This window comes from Lindgomyces ingoldianus, assembly GCF_010093535.1.
Source record: "Lindgomyces ingoldianus strain ATCC 200398 unplaced genomic scaffold BDR25scaffold_31, whole genome shotgun sequence".
In the NCBI taxonomy this organism is placed as follows: domain Eukaryota; kingdom Fungi; phylum Ascomycota; class Dothideomycetes; order Pleosporales; family Lindgomycetaceae; genus Lindgomyces; species Lindgomyces ingoldianus.
In genome coordinates, this window is record NW_022985192.1 from 496,738 (window position 1) to 516,029 (window position 19,292).

Below are 19,292 nucleotides of genomic sequence, written 5' to 3' on the forward strand. Positions count from 1 at the left end.
ACGCGCTCTAGTCCGGATTCAGTGTTTGTCACATCGACGCTAGATTCGATAATCTCGATTCTAGATTTTTACATTGGGCTACGAAAGTAGACAACTCATCAAGTGCTCCACCATCACCATGGAAGGTTCAAAATCGCGACGGTGCAAGAGATGAGTGAGAAAGAGTGTTGGTTGTGTGATGAGAAACGTTGGCATTTGGCCTGATATTAATACCGTTATGTAGGAAGTACAGAATACATGTTAGCACTCCCACTCATGATGACAGTAGCCGCATAATGCATCGACCTCGAGAAAGATGACTAGAGGATAGACACTATAATATTCAACATATTCGTAGAAAGGAAATAAAGGAAACGTAAGCCACGCAAGACCTGAATACAAGTGCAAGCAATGAAAGGAGTACAGAGAGGTTGACAGGTCTTGGTTTTCTCATACAGACTTACCCGCGTGAGTACTTGTCCCCAGCACCGCGTAGAGGTTCCTGTCCAAGCCGGAGATTTATTTTTGTTGTTTTTTTCTTTTTCAATTTTTTGATCGTTTTGATTTTGGACGCAATTTGGACATAAGCCCGAACCCGAAGACGGTGAAAAGGGAACACGGCAATTACTATTAGACTAACCACTATTAGAGCTGTTGTCAACTGGTTTTTGTATCGGAGACTTACACATTCAATCATCGTGAGAAATTGGAGATCTAGCAAACTGGGGAAACAAGAGAAGTCATGTGCGTCGTGGGGCAAAGGTGTTTGTCAGTGAAGTGAATACCGGCGAGCGAGTGTATAGGACTCCCGGTATGTTGTCCGTGGACTCGACCGAACTGGATAGCACTTGCAACGGCGTTGAGCAGGATATCGATATTGCGATTATTGGTATGGTCGTTCGCAATGGTTTGTTGGGCCTGACCAGGGTGTCGATTGGATGGCTTGACAATGAGGCCGATGCGTGAGCCCGTGTCGCCGCCCAGACTAGTTCCTTCGACGAAGCGCCCGTCAGTCGTATTGGTGTTACGATTAGTTAGCTCGGCAATAAAGCCTGAATGCTTTTCCAATATCCAATTGAAATTCTTTCTCGCTAACTTGGGGCCCCTAACTACGAGTCTGGACGTGTTGAGATACTTAGAACGAATAGTAGGATCACCTTGCGCTGTGTTCCAATTTCTGACCCCGGAGATGTACCCGCGGAGCGTGGAAGTGTCTCTCCTGGTTGCGGTGACGTTGAGCTTGCGCTTTTCAACTTTGTCCAGAGGAACACAAGGGGACGTGGCGAACGTCGAATTCTTCGAATCGCTCGTTTCAACTGGATTCCCGAGGTGGTCGATTGATTGTAGGAGCCAATTGTGCAAGTCCGTAACTGGTATCAAACGAGTCTCTGGAACTATGCAAACGTAGCCGTATGGGATGTATGAGTAGTTGATGTAGGAGATGTAGAAGAGAAGGAATCTGATGCTTGTGTAAGCCTCAACGGTCTTCGGTATCACAAAGCGAGAATTTACTTAGACACAGGACTGTTATCACTCTCAAAAAGGCGATTTAGATTGTCAAAAATAACACCGCCAGGCAGCTACAGTATGAACGTGAGTAAGAAGCACAAGGCTTTGCGAACGAAGCTATGCTTACCATTTCGGAAATTTTGGTGGAAAACTGCTGATTCAAGGCTGAGGAGGAAGCAGTCATGTTCAAGACGTTGGAATAACGATGAAGTAGCAGGAAGCGGGGTTGATACGCTTTAATCCATTACAAGTCCTTTACCGATGCTTCACCGGTAACCATGCTGTTGCCTAATCCCAGGCAGTCAGTTCCGACTTCTCCTTCAGCCAAAGGTAACTCAGCCCCGAAAGCTCTGCGAGCGCCCCAGTCAACTGGTTCAAGCCCGACACGTTCTCGTGCGTCTGCGATGCAGCGACATGAAAGGGCGTCCGCTTCTCAACAGTCCATGTAAGGCTGACTCCGTAAAAGTGGATGAGGCTGGTAAGAAAAAGTCTTGCACTTTTGAACCCGGGGAGCAAAAACTCTGCAAAGCTTCCGGCTTCTTGATTCTGTAAAATCCAAGGGCTTTCATTATTCATATTCTGTATCCGGTGTTGGAAATTGGAATCGTGATGAAGCTTATTAAACAGTTCGAGACGTCACATGAACCCATCTGAGAGTTTTAAGCGTTTGAAATTTCTAGTAAACAAACTGTGAAGGCATTCATGGTTACCTACAGGGCTTTTACCACCTTGTTTACTTTAGTATATATGCTTAGTCATTCGCGTTTGAAATTTTGGTGTCGGTGGGTAGCGTTTTAAAGACGCAGGCGGATGGAGGCGTCACCGGTCAGTGTCACGTATTCCACATCATCCATGCATCATAGGTAAGCAAGTAAGCCAAGCCACCTTCAAAACAGTATTTAATTGGGCGACGTGCACTACTGGATGTGCTGGCTAATTTCCATTGGCGCAGCTGCTGGATGTGCTGGCTAATTTCCATTGGCGCAGCTGCTGAAGGTGTGGTTTAATTATGGACCGGGCGGTATGAGATAGGATATCATTCACCCCGTGTTCGGGACCCGAGTACTCATGAACCGGTTAGATTGGGAGCCTGGAAGCCGAAAACAACCCGTGGGGTCACAGAGTCACGTGATAATTATGACACGAGGTGGTGACGGGAAGGATGTCATGTTTCTTGCAGACAAGGCTGAATCAATCGGTGGCTAAGTAGACGGATGCCTCCCACTTGGGAAGGCTGGACGGAAACTGCACGTTTCATCGCGACACCTCAGCAGGGAGTGTAATTCTGACATGCTTCCTCCCGGCTACGGCTTCGGAGATATTGCCAAGGCAATTGAACTTGCTCATGCACTTCAGGAACGTTTTCGGGATGCTCCTAAAGAGTTTCAGGTGATGAGGCATCAGTAAGATGAGACGCGGCTTTCAGCCTCGTAGACTTAGTAACGTAGTTCCAGCATCGAGAACCTCCGTAATGTCCTCCAGGAATTGAATGGAACAGGAGCGATACAACAGCAAGACTTCCAACAACATCAATTGGGTCCAATTGTCCATGAATGCGAGACACTTCTGGAGGAAACTCAGGCGACGTTGTATGAGTACGACTGTTTGCTAATAAAAGCAAACGGTTTTCGGTCAAAAGGTGCACAGTTATGGAAGAGGCTTCGGTTCGAGCCAAAGAAGGTGACGAGGTTGGAGTCTCGGGCATCTGCAAACTTTGGTGCTCTGAACGCGCTCCTAGGACTGTCTAGCAGGTAGTGTCTTACACTTCAATGAAACGTATTAAAGCTTACAGCTGCAGGGAAACCACTCTGAAGGACACGATTCTTGCCTGGATAGCTGAAGTCGACCTCACCGGCGATCATGACGGGAAATTGAGAAGGAAGACACCCGGAACTCTAGAATGGGTTGCTGAGACTGCGGAGTTCAAAAAGTGGATATCTGAGAAGAACCAGACCATTTATTGCCCCGGTGATGCCGGGGCAGGGAAAACCACGTTCACAGCGAAGGTAGTGTATGATCTTTTCACCGTACATAGAGATGAATTAGGAAATGTTGGCATATGTTTCCTGTATTGCAGCTTCAACGACAAAAGTCACCATACGTTGGAAAACCTTCTGGCAACTTTGTTGAAACAGCTCCTCCTACATCGACCTCTTCCGGAGAGTATTAAATCGCGGTACCACACGTATCATCAAAGTCACCAAAGGCTTTCTGTCGATGAAATATTGAAGGAACTGCGAGTCGCGATAAAGGCTCGATCAAAAGCGTATGTCGTTGTTGATGGCTTAGATGAATGCGATGAGGGGTGTCGATACAAGTTTTTAAAAATGTTAAAGAGCTTTAGAGATCAGAGGGATGATAACGGGACCAGCTCAGGTCAGACAGACGTCAAGATTTTGGTCAGTTCGAAACCATTTCCCAAAATAGCAGCCAGCTTAGGCGAGGGTATATTAACCATGCCAATATGCGCAAGGCGGAACGATATTTTCAAATACCTTGACTTAGCGAGGGAAGAACTTGATCAACACTATTTGCTTGACGATTCGTGGACCAGCGTGAAGGATGAGATAGTGCGCATTGCAGACGGAAAGTGAGTTCTCCCTCCAAACCGTACTGATGGTACTGATGACGGCAAGATTCTTGATGGCTACCCTTTCATTCAATTGTTTGGGAAGCAAGACGAGCGTTAAAGCAACAAAAGAAGCATTAAAAATACTCCCAAGAGGGGCCGGAGCCTACGACGCGATGTATAACGAAATCATGGCCCGATTCACTGACCGGGAAAGCCACAGGAGAGAACTTACTCTTCAGGCATTATCTTGGATTGTCTACGCCAAGCGCTCTCTAACTACTACAGAGCTGCAGCATGCCCTTGCAATCGAAAGGAATAGTTCTGCGCTTGATCCAGAGAACATTTCACGCGAGGATATTGTCTCCTTGTGTGCTGGACTAGTCACACTAGATGAGAAAAGCTCAACGGTGAAGATAATGCACAAAACAGCCAAAGAATATTTTGAACGTAACCCGAATAGATTGTCCCCCAATGTGGAAAGTACTATCGCTCAATCATGCATCACGTATCTGTCATACGAAGCATTCAAGACTGGATTCTGTCCCACCGAGGAGGAATTTGCTATTCGATTGCTTGCCAATCCATTCTACACCTACGCCGCCTCATTCTGGGGACAACACGCCATCCTCGCATCGCTAGCTAATAAAGACACTCTTGAATTTCTTAAAGATGCTAAAAAGGTGGAGGCATCGGCGCAAGCACTCCATGTATACAAGGACAGTCTTAAGTACTACAGCCAAGAAACGCCGAAAGACACGCATGGTTTGCACTTGGCCGCATTCTTCGGGTTAGAAGAGGAAGTCGATATGCTACTACGCACCAACATCGCGTCAGAATTGAGAGACAGCTACAGTCGAACACCCTTATCATGGGCCGCTGTCTCTGGAAATTGCAAGATCATCGAAATGTTCTTGAAAAAGGGCTGCCATGTTGATACGAAAGATAAATTTGATCAGACACCGATACTTTTAGCGGCGCAAAAAGGGAATCTCGAGGCCGTCGTTGTTTTCCTCGGTCATGGAGCCGATCCAGATGTACATGATGTCTACGGCCGATCTTCTTTATCGTGGGCTGCTGAGCGTGGACATAATCTCATCGTCAAAACACTACTAAAGAGCGAGAAGGTTAAAAAAAACTCGCAAAACAATTACTATCGATCACCATTGGCATGGGCTGCGTTGGCAGGACGTGAGAACGTCGTAACGTCTTTGATCGACGCAGGAGCGAACCTCAACGTGAAAGACAAAGATGGACGAACACCGCTATTCTTAGCTGTCGTGCATGATCGGTTTGCCGTGGCTATATTGCTTCTGCAAGCCGGCGCAAACCCAAATGTTGAAGATAAGAAAGCTCTCACACCGCTGTTGTTCGCTGCATTTAACGAAAGGCCGGAAGCTGTCAAGGTTCTTCTAGAAAACGGCAGCTCCGAACTTGACCTCAATTTCAAAGAAACCGACGAAGGAAGAACGGCCCTATCTTATGCCGCAGAATTCGGCGATAAGGAGACTCTAAAGCTTCTACTATCTCATCCTACAACTGACCCGATTCTTTCCGATAGAGATAAATGGACGCCGCTGCATTGGGCAGCCGACGAAGGACACGAGATTATTGTGAAAATTCTACTCAACAACAGCAAAGTCAACGAGATGCTGCTAGAGGAAACGAAGCAACCAGTAGACAAATGGAAGCAAACTCCATTCATGCGAGCGGCGCGCAATGGCCATGAATGCATATTGAAATTGCTATTGACAAGATCGGACGCGCAACTTAATATGAAAGATTGCACCGGATGGACCCCGTTGATTCTAGCAGTGAGAGAGTCGCACGAATCCGTGGTCGAGTTTCTTCTGGGAAACCCAACGACGGATCCAAACCTCGCAGATACGAATGATCGAACACCTTTATCCTGGGCGTCACATTTGGGCCGAGATTCCATTGTGCAAAAGTTGCTCGCTAATACGAGGGTTTTGGTGGATTCGAAAGATACCAATGGCGCAACACCCTTGTCATGGGCTGCGAGGAAGGGCCACACGGAAGTAGTGCGACTTTTACTAAATGCCAACGCGGATATCAATTCAGAAGATAATAAGTCCAACACACCAATCTTCCTAGCTTCAAGAAATGGGCACGTTAATGTCGTTGCGCTGCTTCTAGAAAGACATGCGAATGTAGAACATGAGGAAATGCTTGCATGGTTCGCTAGCCATATGCCGGCATCGCAGGAGGAGTACAAGATCGAGGAACTTCTCCGTCAAAGGATCCCTTCAATTGTAGGCCATATATATGGGCTTGACAGCTTATTCTTCCCAGTTCCAAGCGCAATGTCGGTCGCTCTTTCGACGCAGATAGTTTTCCCAACGATAATCGGAGCGAGCAGCCTAGGCCAGCAAGCATCGACCCAAATGATATCACCTTGAGTATCTTCACTCTCGCAACCTGGGCCATAATAACGTCAGCCATTTGTCTTACTTTCCTTCTAGAGCAACCTTCCTGCCACGTTCACTGTCAATCTCGACTAGAGCCTCCCTAGAATCTTTCCCTTGAAATTAATCGAAGCTGTCAAGCGGAATTGATCCGCGTATGTCTCTTCGACTTAAGACCCCAGTACTAGCAGAGTTCGAAGAAGGCCTTTTATGGGATAAGGTCGAGCATGGGTCTTGGCAAAGCCAGGGTAGTGAAGCGAGGCGCCTTACCCGGAAGTGAAGCCTCCATTTCCTGATGCAGTTTCCCATGCAACAAAATAACTCAGGTATTACGGGGTCAGGCTTGGCTGTCGGCCTGAAGCTTTGAGGCAGGAATCGTGGCGCAGCGTACGGATAGGATAAATTACGTCGGAGAAAACGTCTCTAGGCTGTATTTGCAGTCCGCCTCCACTCGCGCGGTGGATTTTGCGGCAACCAATAGCATGAGTTACGTGCGACCAGGGTGCGGAAGGAAATAATGACGAGAGGGCGCGAAATCCCGACACCGATTTTGCACGCGACTGTACTCTTGTTCCATGTTGCTCCAAGGTGTTGCTTAGGCATATGGCTGCCATTTCCACCATCGGCTTCTCCGAACCCAGGCCTAGGCAACAACCATGTTGCCACATCGATGACTCCAGGCCCTCAGCTTGACCCCTTTGTTGTCGTAACATCGAGTCTCTTCTTAGTTCAAGGCATCATCATTATGCCTAATCTATGCCGCGGTTCGTGCTTTGGTGCGTGCAACGTGTAGAGGGCTCCAGGGGAAGTGGGTCTGGCCAATCAGAAAGCGGCATAGTCATCGCACACCAATCTAGGTAGAGCGACCGAAACTGAGTCAACATTATGTTATCAGAGTGTGGATGATGACTAGAGTTCAGTTAATCTATCCTATGCCTTGCTGGAATTAGGGAGAACCTCAACAGGATACAAGTTTTTGTCCTAATGCCAAATCACCCCGACCATGTGCCACGTTAAGGTGATAAGATATAGTTAGGAAAAATCATTATGAGGACTGTTAAGATGGAACAATATCAACAGGTCACCTTTTGAGGAATTAGTTGAAACTAACAGGGCATCCTCATAGGTTGCTGTCCATTCATTTGTACCTTCGTGAAGTTAGCAGCAGCCAAAACTGGAGGTGAAGATGACAGACACTCATAATGCAAGAAATAATCGTGTTGCCATCCTTAAAGATCCGTAACTGACCAAATGCCACCGCATCCTCAAAGGCGTCTCTAACTTCATTTGCTTCATTAACCGAGCACTATTAGCTTAACCCAAACTGGTGTGATAATATGCTTCATTTCTAATGCAAACGCTAATTCCTTCCAAGTTTCAAACGCCAATGCCTACAGTACAGAGTATCCGAGCACCAAAACTGCCTGGTCCAAGTCCTTACCATGGTATTGACTCCCTGGTAACGATCCCGTCAGGTAAGTTTTTGTTTGATGAAGAAAGCGCGCAAATGTGATAGTTGCCATGCGCAGGTGACGCCGAGAATCGCAAGCTGGATTAAAGTCCATCGGACGACGCGGGCATTCGTGGATTCGGATTGGTCTCGGAATTCGGCTTCACGTTCCTGTAGAAAAGCAATTAGCATCTGTTTCTCCTAAATTGCGGTGTAGAAATTGGACTGGGATAAGTAGAGAGACTCTATCCCATACTCTTTGGAACACCTGTTCCCTTCTAATGTCCTGCAACCTGCCATTCAAGTCCCGCACTTTCTGTACGATATCATCAATCTTGCCCTTGTCCGTGCTCTCAATCTTGCTCGTTTCGCCAATGACCAAGTCCAATTGGAACTTGACTGTGCCGTGAATGCCCGATGAGCCTAACCAGCCTCCACTGGAGGCTACGTTCTGAGGTGTGAAGCAGAGCCGGTGCTCACCCGAGTCGGCGGCGGAGAAAGTAAGGCGGCCTTTGCTGGAGCCCCTCTGGGCAATGACGCGGTGGTTATTGTCGAAAACTTCCTCGACGGTGATGAAGACGCCGACGTCAGGTTTTGCGATGTAGGACTTTGCTTGGTCGTCCCAGACTGAAGCCTCGTAGTGACCTGGAGAGGTTGATTAGTTTTCCGCACAATTCAATCTCTCGAGCACGCTGCAGAGCTAGAAAGGGTTGTGCAGTGTGGGTATCATACCAACGACCAGTGTGTCCTTTGGTAGCTCCTCGAAGAAACACTTCTGCGCCGCACCGTCAATGTAGAAGTACAAAGCCTGTGAAGGGATCACCAGGGCGGCAAGGGAGAGGAGAGACAGAGACCACATATTGGCGGTTCGATCGTTTCGCCAGAGGGTTGTGGTATTGCGTAGCAGGCGTCGTTGATATCTTGAATTCGAGAAACCAGGTGTCCCATTGTCGGGGTTGCGTGTTCCAAATTCGGCTAAAGCAACACGTGATTACCACCTCTCCTTTCTGCTCGCGCGTTTTCAAGTCAACATCACCACTGCAAGCACTTGTTTAAGGCTATCTAATACCTGTGCCACTATTAACTTCTATCGGGTAATTGATTCCTTCCTCATAGAAAAGTATGTTAAAGTTAGCTAGCTCCTATCCACTGCCCTTCTAGGAATCGCGTCGTGGCTTCCCGCCGCTCTTCCATTTGATCTAACCCTAACAAACCCATGCATTTCCGTCTCTTATATTCGAGTCAGTATTTGGTAGCTATGAGGCCATAATATTGTACGCTCTGCACTCTGCGAAGCTATACCTACCTCCGCCTAAACCGACCCCGCATTATCCAAGAGCAGGCCGAAGCTTTGACTGGGGATAACCTAGGCAAAGAGCTTCGAGCGCCTTTTCATTTAAGAGGTGCTCATACGCATGTTGGATACTTTCTTCTGCGGCTCTGCCATTGTTTATCGTGGCTCATCCTAGTGTGTCTCCCCTCAAAACATATCTGACAAAGTCGATTCAGTCCTCGTCTCTCAGTTCCCGCGATTTTATGATTCTAAACTGTTCAGCTTTTCTTTACGCGCAATAGGCACTGGACAACTCGTATCCCGGCTGTTGTAGTAGAACCGAATTAGAGGCTTTTTCTCACTACATCTATGTTATTCATACTCTTCATCATGTCGCTTTTCCACCCGGACGCATCAGCATTCACCGACCTCATGTCCAGTACCAAAACTGTCATCATTACAGGAGGTTCCTCGGGCATTGGCCTGGCAACAGCAACTCTTCTCTCCCAGCTAAATCCAAAGCACAACCTGGTCCTCATTGATCTGAAAGGCCCGCCTTCCACATTCAAACACGACTGCTCCCGCCTCCTAGTTCATACCTGCAACATCACATCATGGAAATATCAGCGAGCGGGTTTTGAAGCTGCGTATGCAAAATTTGGTCGCATCGATGCTGTCTTTGTGAATGCTGGTATCGCAGAATACCAAGACCAGTTCTTCACTGATCATCTAGATGCGGATGGAAAATTGAAGGAACCAGATAGGAGGGTGCTTAATATTGATATGGATGCTGCTTCGGACACAACAAAACTAGCGATTCACTATTTGAGGAAGAACAAAGAGGGCGGACAGATTACGATGACGGCCAGCCTGGCAGGATATCTGGCCAGCGCAGGTGCTCCTCTTTACTCTGCTGCTAAGCATGGTAGGTTTACACTATTTCCTATCCGAAGTAAGAAATAAGACCTGATTAGTTACTCATAGGTATTGTCGGCCTCATGCGCGCTCTTAAGCAGGAGTGCGCCAAAGTCAACATCGCCGTATCTGTAGTTGCACCGGCTATCACTGTAACCCCCATCATTTCCTCCGGCAACCGTGAGACCGGTAAATCACCGGAACAGTATGCAAAGGAGATGGCAATCCAGGGAGTACCGATCAATAAGGTTGATTCGGTCGCCTTGGCGGTGTGCTGGCTATTCAACGAGGGAAAGGCAGCGAATGGAGCGGGTATCTTTATTCAGGGTGATAAATTCGTGGACTTAGAGAGAGGATTGGCGAAGACGAGGGAGCAATGGATGAGCAAGGAGATGTTGGATCTCTTCAGAGGCGGACGAAAGGCACCATTGTTTGTTAGATTGGACAGCGAATTCCCATCTAAGCCAAGGTTGTGATTATTCTAATTCAAGTTCTTTCCTTTGTACTTTGACACTTGGATCTGTGGAAGCCACATCACCCTATCCTATGAGACCTCGGCCCTTGGTTCTTAGGACTGACTATTTTCACCCTTTCGGCATGTAGTGGTCTGGCAGCTCAATCCCCACACAGCGACCTTCTAGGTTTTAGTAATCCCCCGTAAAACTATATATGCGAGACTCCTCTGCAACGCAGCATGCCCAAAAATAACTTCAGCGTTCGGAAAGATTGTTATCTCGTCCTCGTATCCTGAGATATAGATCGTATCAGCTTTCGTATCGTTTCCTGCCTCACCATCTTATCGACCTCAGTTTTTATTCAGCCACGTCTAAAATCAAGTTCAGCATCATCCTGGCCGTCGATTCTCGGAAATGTTTCAGCTCTCTCCCGTCCCGCTCCTTGTCCGGCCGATCCTTGTCAAATGTGCCACAGCATCACCCCTTCCCGAATACATATTTCACCACATGACCGTAGAACAGCAATCGGGCTTTGTGGCCCCGATCCTCGCTCCACAATCAGCTCTTAAGATAATGGGCTATTAAATAAATGGATGATAGAAGAGCGCCAAATTCCTTTGCACCCATTTCGCTATTTATGGAGTATCACGACGCATGTTTGCTTTCTTTCTCTTAAAATACCCTTATGGTCTAGTTCAGGTACATGCTTGAAGACGACGCCCTGCGCCTGAAGTTATAATGCTTCTAATCTAGATCAGAACGTCGGAGCGAATATCCGCTGCAAAAGACACCCCAGTCCCGTCAAGGTAGCAGCGCATTACATCACAGAGCAGGGCATCGCGCATCATCGCGTTGCCGCATCTACTTGCTTTCTGCAACGTATGACGAAATGTAGCACATAAATCTTGGGTAGCATTTCATCTCTCTTGTTAACAACATTCCTTCATCTAGAAACTCTCAAGTGCTTACTTCAAGGTTAGCCAGTAACATTTCCAGCATCGGCAACAGGTTTAAACAAGATACCGATCTCATAGCATAGCTCAATTATCCATTAGCATAACACACATTAGGGGAGCTCGGAGCTACCTACTATGACCATTGAACTGTTCAGGCCTCCGACTCTTGTTCCATCTCTCTAGCACTTTCATCCAAATAGATTGGTCCGGTACCCATAGATGGCAGATCTGATTCAGCGCAGTACCACTTCTCATTTCCCGCCGTATTCTACTACATGTTAGCACAGGTGAGGGAACATGAGAGGGGTGATTCATAACAGGTCTTTGCAACTGGCTAACGTTCTCCAATATTCTAGCAAGAGATTTAACGAGTTAGGCCGATTCTATTTAATTTCACACTATCTGTGCTAACATGATGTAGATAAATCATCCCCTGCTAGAAATCTAGCCTCTTTCTGACCGACTACGATTGAAAATTGGACCTGAGCTTCTTGAGAGGCGATGAGCGGTAACTCCATTTGGAAATGTCCTCTGGGCTTAGGAATGCTAGTCTCCAGGTTTATAGAGTCGTTGGTTGGTAACAACCAATGCTTCGATAGCTATTCCCTTTCGCTGTGAATTAGACCATAGCCTAAGGAACCCAGCGCCCGGGCATGATAGCAATCTAGATTGCGCAGAAGGTGTTCGAGCTCTCGATTGGCGAGGGACACAAAGGAGCGAGTTCAAAGTGTTCAAACATTCGGTCTTACCTATACAATATGTTCATGGCCCTCCTTCAGTCACAAGTATCTCTCACTTGTTTGGTATATTCTCAGCTCAAGTACAGATCACAGCTTTTCAGGTTTACTATCCTATATGTATACTTCACAACCACTGGTTCTAATTGGGCTTTGCATCAGCTGCCTGTGTGGTGGTGAATTCCACTTCGCGTTATACACAAACATTCAAGTACCAACAAGCCTTCCATCCACCGCCCTTTCCTTCATCGCACTTAAGCATCATGGCTTTTACCTTCGCCGTCGCTTTGCGTATAGCAGTTCCACCACTAATCATTAGATTATCCGCATAATATGCTCACGATTTCCGAATGGAACAACGATTCTCTATAAAGACAGCGGAGGATTGCAGACGAGAAAGATAACAGGACTATGAGTCCTCTGGACACTCGCTTTGATTGCAGTAACTGCCTTGAAAGAATCCAAGCATTCCTGTTAATGTGCCGTGGAGGTTGTACGACATCTTAAGATTTTGATCATCTAACCCTACGTAGAACAGACATGCCTGAGGCAACTCAGGACAGAAATTTGCACCCAGTGAACAGTCTTCTAAATCCAGGGAGGAGGAATACTAGACCTGCTCTATCCTAATTATGTTCAATGTTGGGTTAAAACACGTTGTAAACAGACTCACTAACCCTCTTAAACTTGTAATCACTAAGTTAGCTGTATAGCCGTCCTAACCTGTTGTTAACTGCCGATCAACGCCTCATCTCTAAAGCATGCAGTTCCATGTCGTAATCGCCTTCTCGGCCCAAACAATCGCCCGATCCCAATCCACCGGATTGGAGTTATATCACCACACAGTAATCGTTTGAAATCTCAAACCCAGAAGCGAAATTACGCCTCTCCGCCAAAATGTGGCCAAAGGGTTCCAACCGAGAGGCCAAAACCTAAACAATTCGCTTCTAAAATTATTCGCTACGATTCATTCCGCATGAATTCTGGCCAGTTCGGCATGCCGTTTCCAGTGGCAGGACGAAACAAGGCCTGCACTTCCCGAACCCTAGTGGTCGACCTCGGACCCTAATCCCGCCACGCGACAGCCAAACTCATGCGTTTCCGTTGAAAGTTTATGAAAGGGTGTGGCGGAGTCAGGTTCCTGGGATTCAGAATGCTTGCTCCCTCTTCCCTCGGGACGGGATTGGGAAAAGAGTATATGCCTTGATGAAACGTCGACAGTCGGTGATTACAAAGTTGGATGGACAGATGGCGAACGCCTCGCTAAGGATTCTGAACGTGCACGGGTTCGACAAATCATCACTAACAGGAGAGGATTGGTCTCAGAGATGTCTGTGTGTGCATAGAAAGGATCGTTCGGAGCAATTTAAGTTGCAACTTGGCCGTGGCCGCCAGGGCTACGCCGGGTAAATGATTTGCAAAACTTAGACTATTGACAATGAAGATCAAGAGCAAATAGGGGAATGGATGGAGAAGAAACTGCGCCACAGGAAGATTGCCAACGAAGGAGTGTTCAAATCGCCAAAAAAACTTCAGTGGATATATTGGTTCGAGGCTACATTTCGTTCAGAACGCAAGTCTTTGATGATAATGCATGTGTGTGAAATGCTGAATGATTCAACTCCGCCGCCATGCCTGATGGGCCTTTTCTAAAACACATGGGAACAAACAAGTTGGAAATATGCAAGAAGAGAAGATTCGTGACGCATGGCATCAAAACATTGAACAGTTCGGCCACTGGTTCCGCCCCATGACGGTACATTTGGGTTCGCGTGAATCTGTAAGAAAAGACAAGGATTGTTATTGTCGTGCAACCTTATAAGGACTGTCTCTTGGCTTGTCTTTCCTCTCATCCCGCCCACGAAGCCAACCCCAACACCAAACCCTGTATCCGCCCGCGGAACGGAAACAGCAGCCCAACACAAAGAATAGGATCAAGAGATCCGACGTAAAAAGGTATGTGCAAGAACCCCTGGCTCATGAACGTAGACATACCGAGAAGAGAAACTGAATCCAATCCTCAAATCCCCTCAACCGGAAACCGCCAGGCGCTTAGAAGAAGCGGAAGCGACGATAGCCACCGTAGCCACCAGTGGGAGTACCAATGGGTGCCGAGGAGATGACTGACGTTTCAGCAGGCAGGGCAGTGCTCGATGGCACTTCGGAGGGAACGAAAGAAAAGATCGGAACGCTAGTAGGAACATCGACGCCACTAGCGGACGATGCGGGGAAGGAGAAGCCTCCAGTTGGCCCGATGGGCTTTGTGAAGGTCACAAAGCCGGTTGAGCCTCCAGTAGGGAGGATGACAGTGCTGTTACCCATGGGGTAGGGCACAGTAGGGACAGCAGTACCGGTGGGGAGAGCAGTGCTGACGTCCTCCTCAACGACAGAGGTGGAGCTGACTGGAGTCTCAACGACGCCAGCAGTCTGTTATCATTAGCAAATGCCGTTATAATTTGGCCCAATCTGAACTTACGACAGTGACAGTCTCCTGAGCGGTGACCGTGACGGTAGTTGGAGCAGCGCACTCGCCGCCAGCAGGACCGGTGGGAACAACACCGCCTGGGCCAGTGGGAACAACACCGCCTGGGCCAGTGGGGATAACGCCGCCTGGGCCAGTAGGAACCACTGAGCCAACGGCCTCAACCGAAGTGTCACTAGGAGACGGGTAGACGGTGATGTACTTGGTAGTAGTAGAGGTAGAGGAGACAGTCGTGGTGCCAGTTGGGGTGTCGACGGCGCCAACGCTGGTTGGGAGACCAGTCTCCTTCGGGCCGCCTGGCTTGGTGATGTAGATCGTCTTGTAAACAGTCTCAACTGAAGTCTCGACAATCTCTTGCGTGGTTTCGCGGGCAGTCGAGCTAGCACCAACACTGTAGGTAACAGTCTTGGTGATCAAGTGAGTGATCATGGATGCCGGAGTCTCAGAAGCGACGATAACAGAAACATCAGACGAAGCTGCGGGAAGGCCCGATGACTCAACAACAGAGCCTTGGGCAACACCAGTCTCAGTTGCAGGGCATACCGTGGTGGCAACGGCAACAACGCTGGTGACGAGGACGGTTGAGCGGGCTGGGCAGTTGGTCACGGTCGAAGCGCAGGATGTGACAGTGAATATTTGGGTAGAGTAGATGACTGAGGTAACCATGTCAGGGGAACCAGTTGAGTTTGCGGCACCAGTCACTGGGAAGGAGAATCCAGTGGTGGGGAAAGTCGGGGCCGCGGTTGTGGCGAAGGTTGGTAGACCAGTTGACTCAACCCCGACGGAGGATGGGTAGACACCGGTTCCAGTTCCAGGGAAGGTTGGGATGCTGCCAGTGCCAGGGAAAGTGGGGAAGCCAGTGCTCGTCTCAGCAGGAAGGGCACTGCTATCTGGGGTCTCAACACCAGCGCTGGATGGGTAGACGGAGGTTCCAGTGCCAGGGAAGGTGAAGCTGGGGAAGGCCGAGCTGGGGTCGGAGATCACAACGGGGGAGGATGTCTCGACAGGTAGAGCGGTGCTGCTTGGTACTTCGACCGGGACGGAGCTGTTGGTGAAACCAGCAGGGCTTGCAGAAGAAGAGCCGCCATATCCACCATATCCATACTGCCGGCGAGCATGTCGGCGTCCATGAACACCAGAGGCATCAGCCACCGCCAAAGCGGCGAGGAAAGCGGCAGTAAGCTTCATCATTTTGAAAGATGTTCCTTGTTCTTTTCTTAGAGGATAGATTGCTAAGGCTTCACAATTTCCTGGTAGAGGTTGACGAGGAACAGGGACGTTTCGTTTTGCCGGATATTGATACTGCGAAAGAAAACCAGGCAGAAATCAATTCTGCAGAGAGGCCAGGAGTCCAAGGAGTGACTTGAGTTGGTATAAATGAGGGACACGTCTAACAGACGGAAAAGAGTGTATGAAAAGAAAGTGAAGCCTTGCGGTGGAGGTGGAAAAAGAGGGATTAGAGAACGGCGGCCGAGGTGGTATAAGAAAGGGCCTGAGATTGATTGCAGGAAGCCCGCCAAGGAAACAAGCTGCGCACAGGGAGCATACCCCTGGCGGCTGTTAATTTCAGCCAGGGACAGTCACGAGCAGGGAGCCCTGTGTGGAGCGCTCAGAGCTGCGGCCACCAGGAACAGGTTTGGCGTCCTGCATGGACGGAGCCAGTCAGCGGGCTCACCGCCTGACATTGGGGGTGGTGAGCCGCCGCTTGGCAGCTTTGCCAGCACGTTGCCGGCGCTGGATGGACGGCCTTACTCGCCTTGTACGGCGAAGACGCCTGCTGGACTCTTCTGCATCGCTCCCCTCCGTACGACAGCAGCGCTCTCGCCGGCCACGTTGGGGGCTAGACGGATTACTTCTTCTGCTTCTCCTTCCTCGGTCTGCTCTTTCGTCTGCTCTTCTTCTGACAAAGACTGCCGCCCATCGACCGGCCAACGGGTCTCCAAATTGCGTTTCACTCGGCTTGGCCAAAATAGAACATGGCCTGCGCAGATCCCCCTGCTAAAACAGATACGAGCGGGTACCAAGCAGATGTGCGTTTGTTGTCGGGAGCCTGCATCTTGCGGCTGACGGAAGACAAGACACAGCAGCGCTCCCTCACAGACGTGCCTACACACTGTTCATTACGTCCATGGTCAGCCTGTGCGGCTACGAAAGTTAAATAATTCAACTCACAGGCTCAGTTCGCTCTCATTATTCATGTCTTTTTTGTGGATTCTGCTTGCTCGGCGCGATAAGAGCTGGGCGCAGGAGGCTTCGCTCTGTGTTTCACCGTCCAGCCACAGAAGCCAGCGGGAAATCTCCGAACAAGCTTTGGAGCCTTCCGCTTTCATCAAGGTGCGACACCAGCGACTCCACCAAACCCCTTTGGCATCCATCACAATTTGCACCCACCGAGCAATTTAATTGTGTGTGCGCCATCCAATTTGACATCATCGGCCCCTGTGGGCATGAATGCGAGAGCCACGCTCGAAACACCAAGAATCCATCTTCAAGCAAAAGTTGGCGAACGGGAATCGCTTCCCAGCACAGTGTTCCGCGAAATCTCCGCCGCCACCACCTGGGCCTTGTCCGCATCTCTTGCGTCTCTTCTCGAAGCTTAACATCATTCAGACTCTGGCTTCCGCAGGATGGGACACGGCCCGCCAGCTTTCCGAGGCTCGAGAATGCTTGAAACGCATCTCGAATTCTGAATCCCAACCTGAGGATACGGCCATGCTAGATCCCAGCCTCAGCATACCGCGATGCCTCGGATCCCACTAACCAGAGTATCGCCTTGACACCCCCATTTGGAAAACGTGAATTAGATGAGCTCTCACCTCCACCTCAGCGCCACCCGGGTCACGCTCCTCTTCAACACCTAGTCCCTGTCGTCTCATCAACCGCGAGCCCATAAATGATGGATATTAACATCAAGCAGATATTGAATGGCTACTCATCTTGGCGTGCTGAATGCGAAGTCATTTTCCTTTGGCATATCTTCGCGGCGCCCATCACATTTCATCTAAGCCCGCATGCATAGTCGATATATTACGTCTTTTCTTAGCGAGTAACCGCTGCGAGGCTATCTGATCTGACAACATGCATTTCATTTCGCACGAATCTCTCAGGATATCGTTTGTGCTTTTCTTTTAGATCTGACCTCAGATGTGAACCCGACTGTTGTGATACGGAGATTTAATCTACGACTTGCGGCGTTCATTCGCCTTCCTTCCAACATTCACCACTCGTCAAATCTCCAAAAGCGAAAGGTAATTACGACATTACAATAGTCGTTTGCATTGCCGTTGTTGGAAAGAACGTTTGCGCTGTACACAGCCTCTTCCTTCTCACCTATATCAAATCTCAATTCATGCTTGTAAACAACCTCAAAGGTGCCTTGCACCTGTCACGCTAGTGATGACCAACCGTTGCCCCCAAGATGTGGAGCGCGTAGCAGTGCAGCGGTGAGCATGATCGTTGGCCCATCAAGCCGCCCTCACTCCTCTCAAAGTCATAATAATAATCCTCCAATCCTACCGTACTGTACAACCTACGTTTCTGCTTCGATCACGTTCCATGCGCATCACAACGAAAATCAAGCATTTCCCTCTCATTAAATCCTCCAACGACGGACGCTTCTGGCACTTCATGGGGAGGGACTTCTCCCACGCGCGTTTCGAAACTTCGCTGAAACGAAACAGGCTTCCTGTGCTAAGCGAATATACACAGGTGACAGGACAGCCCACACATCATACCCACTTCCTAGCACCAAGATCCTCGTGATCCTCCCCAGCATCCAGCCAGCATCTGCATTGAAGAATCGAATTGTTGAAAACCCTTAGCTCCGAATCCAACGACTGTGGCGCTGCTCCACTGGAGCCAGGTCTGGAAACAGTCGTTGAAACGAAACATTCATGCAGAACAGATCCCCACTGCTCGCCACTTCACTCCACAACGGGAACATCAGCTAGTCCCCACTCTTCTAAATAAAGACAACTGATCTGATCTGGTCTGATCAAGAGAGATAACTTGACGCGTACGTCGAGAAACTCATACCATGTCGTCCTACCGATCACTTGAAACCGAATGCCAATCTATCCAGCACGACCAACCTCAACTTCCCCATCTGTTGAATACAGCGACCTTGGACCCAAAACTCGGCGTTGGTGCATAAGAGGGGAACGAAGTGGAGTATGTTGTTTCTCGGTCTCAGACGCTGGCTGGATTCTCAAGCTAGTCAATTCACCACATCGGACTTGTACCTTCATCTCCGGCTTTCCACCCCATCCCAGTGTTTCAATCCTAGAAAACACTCTTTCGCAAGATACCTGGACTATACATATGCACCGCTCGTTGTCTGCAGGGGAGGACATCTTCTTGTGATGACTAGTATTTATCCCGCAGTTAATTGCACTAATGCGAGATATGAGGATGCGAATCGTCTGGGTCAAGATGGACACTATAGTTGTGATGAAGACTATCGAACGTAAACTGCAACATAAAACCGGCAACGGGCCCAACTCCGTTGAATAACAATCAAAGCAAGGAAAAATAGTTCGATC

General features: G+C 48.8%; 7 protein-coding genes across 7 annotated transcripts; 3 read left to right on the top strand and 4 right to left on the bottom strand.

Annotated features, from left to right (window-relative positions):
- Nucleotides 1-693: 693 nt before the first annotated feature.
- BDR25DRAFT_317254 (uncharacterized protein) lies at nt 694-1,672 on the bottom strand (the record flags this gene model as incomplete). Its single annotated transcript, XM_033691661.1, has 2 exons — nt 694-1,464; nt 1,616-1,672. The coding sequence occupies 2 exons, from the start codon at nt 1,670-1,672 to the stop codon at nt 694-696; spliced, it is 828 nt and encodes a 275-aa protein (XP_033543867.1).
- A 1,585-nt stretch (nt 1,673-3,257) lies between these two features.
- Nucleotides 3,258-5,325, top strand: BDR25DRAFT_235946 (uncharacterized protein; the record flags this gene model as incomplete). Its single annotated transcript, XM_033685536.1, has 3 exons — nt 3,258-4,078; nt 4,125-4,860; nt 5,056-5,325. Coding segments are annotated over 3 exons (1,827 nt in total), but the record flags the coding sequence as incomplete, so codon positions are not given.
- A 2,385-nt stretch (nt 5,326-7,710) lies between these two features.
- On the bottom strand, nt 7,711-8,851 carry BDR25DRAFT_267813 (uncharacterized protein). Its single transcript, XM_033687073.1, has 3 exons — nt 8,666-8,851; nt 8,190-8,578; nt 7,711-8,104 (listed from the first exon to the last, which is right to left on the bottom strand). The coding sequence occupies exons 1-3, from the start codon at nt 8,790-8,792 to the stop codon at nt 7,955-7,957; spliced, it is 666 nt and encodes a 221-aa protein (XP_033543869.1). The 5' UTR covers nt 8,793-8,851; the 3' UTR covers nt 7,711-7,954.
- Nucleotides 8,852-9,596: 745 nt separating this feature from the next.
- Nucleotides 9,597-10,597, top strand: BDR25DRAFT_235673 (NAD(P)-binding protein; the record flags this gene model as incomplete). The annotated part of the gene is made up of 2 exons (XM_033685516.1): nt 9,597-10,131; nt 10,191-10,597. 2 exons carry the CDS (start codon nt 9,597-9,599, stop codon nt 10,595-10,597), a joined length of 942 nt encoding a protein of 313 aa, XP_033543870.1.
- Nucleotides 10,598-12,075: 1,478 nt separating this feature from the next.
- On the top strand, nt 12,076-13,387 carry BDR25DRAFT_359080 (uncharacterized protein; the record flags this gene model as incomplete). Its single annotated transcript, XM_033696041.1, has 8 exons — nt 12,076-12,146; nt 12,193-12,261; nt 12,312-12,560; nt 12,644-12,748; nt 12,803-12,845; nt 12,884-12,958; nt 13,030-13,278; nt 13,319-13,387. The coding sequence occupies 8 exons, from the start codon at nt 12,076-12,078 to the stop codon at nt 13,385-13,387; spliced, it is 930 nt and encodes a 309-aa protein (XP_033543871.1).
- A 789-nt stretch (nt 13,388-14,176) lies between these two features.
- BDR25DRAFT_72602 (uncharacterized protein) lies at nt 14,177-16,035 on the bottom strand. Its single transcript, XM_033698959.1, has 2 exons — nt 14,746-16,035; nt 14,177-14,696 (listed from the first exon to the last, which is right to left on the bottom strand). Exons 1-2 carry the CDS (start codon nt 15,940-15,942, stop codon nt 14,322-14,324), a joined length of 1,572 nt encoding a protein of 523 aa, XP_033543872.1. The 5' UTR covers nt 15,943-16,035; the 3' UTR covers nt 14,177-14,321.
- Nucleotides 16,036-16,499: 464 nt separating this feature from the next.
- BDR25DRAFT_345205 (uncharacterized protein) lies at nt 16,500-17,200 on the bottom strand (the record flags this gene model as incomplete). Its single annotated transcript, XM_033694022.1, has 3 exons — nt 16,500-16,857; nt 16,924-17,113; nt 17,143-17,200. The coding sequence occupies 3 exons, from the start codon at nt 17,198-17,200 to the stop codon at nt 16,500-16,502; spliced, it is 606 nt and encodes a 201-aa protein (XP_033543873.1).
- Nucleotides 17,201-19,292: the final 2,092 nt, after the last annotated feature.

Excerpts from the sequence above, each read along its gene's own strand:
- BDR25DRAFT_267813 (XM_033687073.1), bottom strand. The coding sequence starts at position 8,792 with ATGTGGTCTCTGTCTCTCCTCTCCCTTGCCGCCCTGGTGATCCCTTCA. Across the intron at positions 8,579-8,665 it reads AAAGGACACACTGGTCGTTG|GTCACTACGAGGCTTCAGTC; the intron begins GTATGATACCCA and ends CAACCTCTCCAG. Across the intron at positions 8,105-8,189 it reads GGGAACAGGTGTTCCAAAGA|GAACGTGAAGCCGAATTCCG; the intron begins GTATGGGATAGA and ends GCTTTTCTACAG.
- BDR25DRAFT_72602 (XM_033698959.1), bottom strand. The coding sequence starts at position 15,942 with ATGATGAAGCTTACTGCCGCTTTCCTCGCCGCTTTGGCGGTGGCTGAT. Across the intron at positions 14,697-14,745 it reads CTCAGGAGACTGTCACTGTC|ACTGCTGGCGTCGTTGAGAC; the intron begins GTAAGTTCAGAT and ends TAATGATAACAG.